Here is a 9,714-nt window from a genome sequence, read left to right as displayed (position 1 = left end):
TGGAGGCTCCTCTGCTCCTCACGGGGGCCTGGAGGTGCAACAGAAATCGATCCGCTCCACTATTCCACTATAAACCTTGACATTTCAAACCTTGAACCAATAAAATACCATTAAGTCCTTCTTTACCCCCTCCTGCTGTGCTAATTTAGTTTGGAGAGCTAACGTCAACTTGCTATGGAAATGGCAACATTAGACTTGTGTGTTTGTTCCCAAAAACATAGAAATGTATATACTAATGCACATACTGTAAACAAAAAGCAAGTATGGTATCGCTGAAAACTGTAAATAAGTCACACCCTGGAGATTAACATTGGAAACAGACGCCCATGTATGACAATGAATGAAAATGAAAGAAACGATACAGACTGCGTCCTTCTCTGGTTTCTGTTCTGTTTATCCCCAGCTTGTGTGTGTGTGCGTGCGTGAAATAAAATCAGAGTAGCAGGAATGCATTGTTACCTACCACATATATCTTATTACTGTCTGTCTGTGGGCAGATTTCCTATCATATTTTCTGGAAATAAAGGTAGAGCAGAATGATCTGAATTGAAGAATATACAGGATAGATTGTTGTGAAGAAAAACCTATATGATTAGAGTAAAGTTGATCAGATGCAGAAGAGAACATTGATTCATCTTCGACCGCTTTATCCTCCACATGAGGGTCGCAGGACACAAGTCCATCACAGGGACACATAGAGACAAACAACCATCCACTCTCACACCTTAAGAGCAGTGGTCTCAAATTCAAATTACCTGTAGGCCACTGAGTTTGGCAAGCAGGGGTTGGTCAAGTGGAAAAAAGTCCAACCTTTTGTGAGAAATATGATTATTTATGTTGATATTTCAAAATAAAAGTGTTTGCTTGGATATGGAACGATAAAAATAGTTCACAAAATAAACATATTTGGGATGCAAATGAAAGATGAAACTATTAATAAAAAACATACAGAAATAACTCATAACTATTAAGTGCCGGGCTGCAAGAAATTGATTGGTGGGCCACAAGTTTGAGTCCTCTGATTTAGAGTGTCCAATTTGCCTAATCCCCAAATCTGCATGTTTTAGACTGTAGGAGGAAACCAGGGTCTTCTTGCTGCAAAGGCGAGAGTGCTAACCACAAGTCGACTCTCATCTCAAACTTTATTTCTAGAGCAACTTTGAAAATAACAGCAGTCGACCAAAGTGCTGTACAGAAGAGGACACAGGTTACATCCAAAAATATATTAAGATGAGAATAAAAACAATGGAAGTACAGTGAAAACAATCATACGTAAAATGTGCATGTGCTCATTTATGAAACTCCAGAGAGAAGAAGTGGGTTTTAAAGGAGGATTTAAAAGTCTCTAGGGTCTGGGAGGTTCTAATAATATAGAGCAGGGGTCACCAACCTTTTTGAGTCAGAGAGCTACCTTAAGGGTAAAAAATAATATGGAGGGCTACCATATAATATTTTTTTGTTTGTTTACCATTTAAATGATTAATATTATGCATTCAACTGCATACACATTAATTCCAGTGCTTACTCCTAACGATTACCAGTTTTTATAAACAATATCAAAGATATTTTACTGACAGATCATACGGATACATGCAAGTGAGGTGAAGTGAAGTGAGCCCGCGGGCACCGTATTGGCTGCCCGCGGGCTACCAGGTGCCCGCGGGCACCACGTTGGTGACCCCTGATATAGAGACTGTTCTAATAATATAGAGACTGTTCCAGAGTCTGGTTTAAGGATCCTCCAGCAGCAGTTGGTCAGAGGACCTTAAAGGTGCCATATGTAAGAATGTGGCCAAAAACGGTTACTACATTCAAATTCAAAATACCAATGTCTTTAGGTTTTGTTTTCTGTCCTAACAGGCAACCCGTGGTTGCTCGGCAGCTGAGACTCTACTGACTGCAATGATTGGTAGACGGCGGTCGGTGGCGCCACATGGCAAAACAGGATTTCAAAACATAAACATGATTTGCAGTCTGAAAAATATTTTTTTAATACAAATATTTTGTCTGTACTGTTGTTGTTGGTGAGTTCAGTTTGTTATATGAACTTGATTCCTGAGTCTCTGTGACATATTAGGAGGATTTTACGGCCAGTTGCTTTAGATTTATTACATAATGCACCTTTAAGGTTCTGGTTGGGGTGTTACAACAAATTAACTAACGGTGGTTGAGAGAGGATTGGTCCAAGCCAATGTACAGGGAATTACAATAATCTAGATGTAACGAAGGCATGGATGACCTTTTCAAGGTCGATCTTAGAAAAATAGATCTTGGCTAAGAGGTGAAGTTGGAAAAAAAGCTTGTTTTCACAACAGCATTTATGTGCTTGTCAAATTTAGGAGAAAACATTTAGAAATTTCATGACTAATGGTATTTGAAGGCCACAAAATTCCTTTTGTCAATGAAGTGGTGAAAATATTCTATTTGAGACTCCGTTTTAAACCTTAAACAAGGTACCATGCAATGTTGGTAGAGAAAAGAGAAAACTAAAATAGACAATACTTGACAATTTCAAGTAACACGATATGCAGTTCAAGGATATAACCAAAACATTTCCTTTTTATTCTCTACAGTTTAAATTCATTCAGAAAAAGAACATTCATTTGGTTCTGTTCTATTTTTGTCTCGACTTTATTCACTAAAAGTACAAAAATATTGTTGTTATTTGCTAGCCAGCTAACTTTAGCATAACAGTTGTTTACTTACCAGTCTATCAAAAATGTACCTTGCCCTGGTCTGGTCACCCTAAAGTTGTCCTAGCACTGGTTTGAGAGAGGATCATCACCTTCTGTCTTATCAACACAACAATAGCTGAAATGTCTTTGTAAGAAACCACTGGAGTGAAGCTCGGCCCGCATTTATCTGTCTGAACCCAATCAAACCCAACAGAATATTGACCTGAACCTGACACAGAGCTTATCAGAGCCCCAACCTGAACCTGACACAGTTAGAGTAAAGCTGGGGAACAAACTACACAACTTTCACAACCGTTACTAATTTTAAAAACACTCAGAGTTCACACTAACCGACTGGTTTCAGCAGATCTTTGTTATGACGACTGAAAGACGGAGAGCCACACAGTTGATGTAGTGGTTAGCCCTCTTACCTTTGCAGAAAGAAGACCCGGGTTCGAGCCCTGGTTGGAATAAGGGCCTTTCTGCGTGGAGTTTGCATGTTCTCCCCGTGTGTGCATGGGTTATCTCCTGGTTCTCAGGCTTCCTCCCACAGTGCAAAAACATGCAATATGGGAATTAGGTCTGCGATGGACTGGCGAACTGTCCAGGGTGTACCCCGCCTATCGCCCTATGTCAGCTGAGATAGGCACAGCAGTCCCAGCAACCCTCCGGCGGAGGATAAATCGGTAGATAATGGATGAACTGAAACACTGGGGGATCACAGACTACATTTGTCAAACTAAAACCAACTGAACGCGTCAAACTCTTGTGAGAGTGACAGTGTCTGAGAGCGACAGTTTCACCACCCTGTTGGGTGCAGTCGGGTCTTGTCTTTTTACCCTCACACACACACGTCCAGATTGGAGTCTTTACCCCTCACACATTAGCAGGTTTTTGTTCCGAGCCGCAACCAGCCATGCCGACTGTCCCCAACTAGTACTGGCTGGTGCAGAAAATCGTGTAGTGTTAAGCTGAAGCATACTCTGACCCTGGTTTCCATGCTCTAACCACAACCTTTTCCCCGGGTAACGGTCTTGCCACTCTTTCCACCATTGTGTTCAAAGACAAGTGCACTGGTAACATTCACCCCTTTAGTTCCATTCTCACTAAATTGAGGGCCCACAACAGTCAGCTTGTGTACCTAATCCCACATTCTGTCTCATTCCAATGGATGTTGCATCTAACCCTAACTCACAAAGGTGTCCATGGGTGGATAACGATATTTACCTCAATCTAAACTTGAGTTAAACTGGCAAATGCAAATGTCATACTGTACCTTCAACATTGGTCAAACAACTTAATGTCTAAAAGCAGGGGGGAAAAAAGGGCACGACTTTGTCAGATTGAATTAGTTTAAAGGCTAATTAAAGGGTGAATTATTTATTGAGTAACCCACTCGATATGTTGTGTACCAACATGTCTGTTCTGTGCAGCAAAACAAACACATATTCCGGTCTGTATTCTTCTTTGTATGATGATTGAAAAAAATGTTTCTGCCAAAAGTGATGATGCGTGTGGATGTCGCATTGAGCTGGAACAGGACGCGGGGACTTCCCACATTTGACGGTTTGACGGTTGCATGTTTCAACTGATTTCGCCGAAGAGCTTTGTGTTGTAAATCTTATTGACGATGCCTTTTTATTTCTTTCATTTTTATTTTTTTGTTATTCAGTTCGTCAGCGATTGCTCTCCATTGTCACATCAGACACCCATCGGGATCAGGTATGTAGAGCTGCATTATGTCGTACGTGGAAAAGCCAAAACGAACGTCACACAAAGACTTCTTTTATGCGTTTTTGACTGATGCCTTGTCCACTTTCCAAGTCACTACATAAACACCCACTCTGAAAAATCTGTCAGTCTGTCATTTGTGATCCCCCCCCCCCCTTGGGAACCAGTTGGATATTCTTTTACAGTAATTAACTTGTATGTTTGCATGTTCAGTCCAATTGCACAATATGCAGCTGAGGTCTGAAAGCCACACCTGATCTTATGTTTATGCTCATGTTTGAAGAAGCTGCATCTCTTTTTTTTTTCTTTCATCTGCTTTTTGACATCAATGTTTGTTTGTTGTTGGGTTATTTATGGCTGGAGTTTTTCTGAGATTGTGGCGTGGAATTATCTGAGCGTTGGTCGGTATCCATCAATCAAATTCTGTTCAGAGAAAGGTTATTATAAACCTGTCGGAACTTGTCTGAGAGTAGCATACCTGTATTACACACACACACACATTCAGCACCAGGAGCCAGGTTTGAAAATGAAAGTTACAGTTGTTTTCAACGTCTAGTCTAATTCCAATTGTTTGCACGTGTGTTGGTGTCGCACGGTATTTAAGCAACAGACACGGATCCTCTCCGCTCATTTGCTCTGCCATCATGGATCTGAAAGTTGCGTTTGTGATCGCTTGTCTCTGTGCGTTGGCAATCTCCTCCACTGAAGGTAAATAAAGATATTTATTTTGGGTCAAACTGTCCTGTTAGTAAGTCATGTGCTCGCTTTTAAAATTGTTGTCAAGGAAAGTAGAAGTGTATAATGACCTTTTTTTTTAATATAAAATACAAAGTAGAACTGAGTTAGAATATTAATTATGACTCTTTTATAATTTTTCTTTTTTCTGCAGCTTTTGCTTAAATTCTCGTAGTTATCAATTCATTCGTGTCTTTTAAATGCACTTTTATTTGCAAATCCCACTTTTATCTCTGATTTTAATGTCTATTCCGATTAGAATGTTGATTCTAATGTAATCTGAATGTATTTCTATGCCTTTTTGAAGCATTTTGAGTCGCCCTGTGTATGAATGTTTATAAAAACATGCTATTATTTCAATCAATTCCAATATTCTTCTATTTTAAACTCTCTCTTATCTCTCTCTCATCCTCTTCTCTAGCTGCCCTCCCGAGATGTTGCGTCAGAACAACTCCCATCAAAAGACATATGCTGATGAAGGTGGTGAGATCGTATGTTCAGCAGAGCAACGGCATCTGTGACATCTCTGCACTGGTGTAAGTTTTTAAAGTGTCACTTTTATTGTGACCATTTAAAGCACTCTCTGAATCATAATGTGCTCGTTCAATGTCATGGGTGTCAAACTCTGGCCCGCAGGCCAAATTTGGCCCGCCGTGTAATTTCATTTGGCCCTTGAGGCAATATCAAATTAACATTAGAGCTGGCCCGCCGGTATTATACAGCGGCACCATGATGTTGATATTTACCTCAGAAGGCTGCAAATAGAAAAGAGGCATTCAATTTTTTATTTAAATTTTATTTAATATGCCATTGATGTTTTTTCATTTGTTTTTTGAAAGTTGATTTTGCACTATTAAGTTATATAAGCGTTGCTTGTTCCATATTCAGTGTTAAAGCAAATCAGTGTAGCAAACTGACCAATAATTAACGTTTTATTCATGCACTTTCTCTTGCTACTTCAAGGGTTGAATTTTTGATTCATTCATTATTGTCATTTTATTTTCAAATGTATTATTAGCCTGTGGAAAAAGTTTATTTTGATATTTACCTCAGAAGGCTGCAAATAGAAAAGAGGCATTCAATTTTTATCCATCCATTATCTACAGCTTATCCTGTATTTAGGGTGCATTCAATTTTTATTTAAATTTTATTTGATATGCCATTGATATTTTTTTATTATTATTATTATTATTTGAAACTCGATTTTGCATGTCACTATAAAGTTATATAAGCCTTGATTGTTCAATATTCAATGCAAAACTTGTTTGGGTCCCTATTAAAAGGTTAATTTGTTCAACCTTGGCCCGCGGCTTTGTTCAGTTTTAAATTTTGGCCCACTCTGTATTTGAGTTTGACACCCCTGTTCTATGTGTTTCTAACCACTTCTGCAGACTTTTCCTGCGAGGCAGGACAAGGCCAATATGTGCTCCTCTGAAGCAGAAGGCAGAGCTGGAGAATGTTCAGTGGGCGATGAAAGTGTACAAGCTGAATGCATCTCTCTGAGATTCGGAATGAGAAATCTCCCCCAATGTATCTGTTACTAAAGCTGGTGTGGTGTTTGGTTTGTTTTATGCAGTTATACTGAAATCACGATGTTGGACTCCATGTTACTGAGTTCAATCTGCTTTTAGAAATAAATACATGTAACAAGAAGACATAATGTAAAGTGAGTTAAGGGAAGATTCGCCATGACATGTTTGTACAGGCTCGATGACATGAGCACGAGACAATAGATGGAAATATGTGAGAGATCTTTCAAAGTATACTGGAAAAAAAAAAGTTCTTAACTTGTTTTCACAAAAAATAAAACCTCTTCAGCTGTTTTTGTGTGTTATAAATTCTATATTTTATCTAGTTATTCTACTTGAATGCATGTTCTGCTTTTACAGATCTGAGGTTCAAAGCCAAATCTTCTTTCGGCTCGTCAAATTTGTACGTTTTTCCGGGATTCGTTAATGATAATGAGCCATTTGCTTTTATGTTAATTCCATTCTTTCATTTTTGCAAATGTAACAGTTATGCAATGTGTCAATTTTGGACTTTGATGACATCAAAACCCAAACTGGGAAAGTAAATAGTAATTCTTGTCTTGATTACCCCTCAAAAAAAGCACTTAACCCTTTAACACCGAGCGTATCGCAGAGGCTTTGTGCTGATCGGAGAAATCCCAACTGTTTGTGAAAGCTGAGAAGTTGCACATCAAAGCCAACATGTGGTTATTACGGTAATTTCACTTGAACCAGCATCTTTAACACCAGAGAGGAGAGAGTTGAACAAACGTCTGTACATAGTCTCCATTTTTCGGCCTGGATATTTAAACATAGACTCAAACAAATGTTATTTAAAATGTGTTTTATGCTGTTCCAATTTCAAATTTAAAGGTGCATTATGTAATAAATCTAAAGCAACTGGCCATAAAATCCTCCTAATATGTCACAGAGACTCAGGAAACAAACTGAACTCACCAACAACAACAGTACAGCCACAATATTTGCATTAAAAAAAATATTTTCGATAGAGTCTCGGCTGCCAAGCAACCACGGGTTGCAAGTTACGTAAAAAAACGAAATCTAAAAGACCTTTGTATTTTGAATTTGAATGTAGTAACCGTTTTGGCCACATTCTTACATATGGCACCTTTAACATGCAAAATCTACAGTGGGTTTTTTTTTCAAAAAAAAATAATTCTCATTTTAAATTGTTAATATACTATCTTAGCATGCAGTAAATTGTAAATAACTGCCAGATATTTAAAGTTTTTCTGGGGGAAAATTGGTAAAAGCACTTACTCACTGGTTCTTTTCTGGCTAAAATAAGCAAAAAAGTCCACAGGCATTTTGAGGTTTAGGTGTTAAAGAACATGGTTGTTGATGCAAGACGGGCTCATCTCAAGAGAAAATATCCACTAAGCAGCAGCAGTTTTTGGGGGCATAAAAGATGCCTTTGTGATGCCAGAGCTCAGACAAGAATGGTCAGACTGGTTCAAAATGATAGAAAGGCAACAATACTCAAATAATACTCACCTCAACCTATTCCTACACACAATATCTGAACACACAACAAGTCAAACAAGTGAGCTAAAGTAGCAGAAGACAACAACAGTCTCTTTATGTGGTGGAATCAGGGAAGCATTGGCCTGTATGTAAACCTGTATTTGGCTGAATGTAAAGAGAATAATCATCACAACATCAAGCAATTAATCAGTGTTGTGAATTCCTCAAGTGACAGAGAGATTCCACCCAAGTCATTAAGTTGTCGTCAAAATAAATCCTCTCATTGAAACAGGAAATCACCTTCGGCAAAATGTCTTTGATCTGTCTTGAAGTTTATTCAAACTCATGATTTGATTGACACAAATATATTCTGGTGTCAGTGTGTCAGAGCAGCAGAGTCTCCTCTTTGACCGCACAATCATAAGTGTACTGCCGTCACGTGCAACACACCAACAACTGTGCTCGAGAAAAACAAAGTTAGAAGTTCCCGGAAAACACGGATCAAAACATAATCACAGCTGTTCATCTGTGGTCAACAGCTTATACTCTCATAGTCCTCCAGGCACTGGTTCTCTACACATCAAAGATTCATTTAAAACTCTTTTTTTTTTTTTTTTTTTTTAATTTAGTGTAGTGCTTGTTGAGTGATACTGTGTGATACTTATTGAGTAATAAGATCCAGCCAGTGATCTGAGATCCGAGAAACTGAATCTGTGTCTTGGAGGCGTCCTGCCACTCATTTCTTCAAGATCTTTTCTTTCACACTGTGAACACGTGTAATACACAAACATCAACAGCGCCCTCTAGTGGATGTATTAGTAATATCTATATGTATCAGTCACCTCACACTCTTGAGAAAGTGTTTTGCTTGTTCACTTTTAGAGATTCTCAAGTTGAGCCTAAATGTACTGCACAATCAGTAAGTGTGTGATGGATCAAATTAATAACACTTACACACTATTGTATACAGTTAGTTGTTAAGACACTAAATTAGAGGAAACACTTAACAGTTATTATAAGCAGTAATATTACACATTTTTGCGTGTTTTGATATGTTGTGCGTCACATCCAATGTCTACGTTTAAATGCAATATTGAAAGCCATTAAATGAAAGTAATGTGTACATGAAGAAGTAGACATTTGGAGTCCTGTCCATTTTTTGGAAAAGTAGTTTTATTTAATTTCAAAGTCGTTTTTTCCCCTACACTTTATAAGTGAATTGGGTATATACAGCAACGAAATGTCAACAGTTTTTCTTTTTGTAGTTCTTAAATGTTTAAATTTCATAAATGTGACAACCTGTAGTTCTTTAAATATAGTAATATATATATATATATATAGATATGTACTGTATATGTATATATACATATATGTGTGTATACATATATATATTTATATTTTACACAAGTGCAATGTATACATATAATTTCCCATGTTCAATCTCTGTTTATAATGTAAATATCTAGTCCATACTGTGTATATACTGGAAACTGTCTATAATGTACATTACACATTCTATTTTAACTTATTTTTAAAAATAGTCTGTGTTAATATCTTTATATATTGTACTTTTGTCATCT

At 37.7% G+C, this 9,714-nt stretch overlaps 1 protein-coding gene across 1 annotated transcript; it reads left to right on the top strand.

Moving 5' to 3' along the window:
- The first annotated feature begins 5,001 nt into the window (after window positions 1-5,001).
- On the top strand, window positions 5,002-6,955 carry ccl27a (chemokine (C-C motif) ligand 27a). The gene is made up of 3 exons (XM_083905433.1): window positions 5,002-5,114; window positions 5,563-5,677; window positions 6,533-6,955. Exons 1-3 carry the CDS (start codon window positions 5,051-5,053, stop codon window positions 6,642-6,644), a joined length of 291 nt encoding a protein of 96 aa, XP_083761559.1. The 5' UTR covers window positions 5,002-5,050; the 3' UTR covers window positions 6,645-6,955.
- Window positions 6,956-9,714: the final 2,759 nt, after the last annotated feature.

Source organism: Microchirus variegatus, assembly GCF_963457635.1.
Source record: "Microchirus variegatus genome assembly, chromosome: 18".
Taxonomy (NCBI): Eukaryota; Metazoa; Chordata; class Actinopteri; order Pleuronectiformes; family Soleidae; genus Microchirus; species Microchirus variegatus.
The sequence above is the reverse complement of the archived record's forward strand: the minus strand, read 5'-3'. Positions and strand labels throughout refer to the sequence as shown.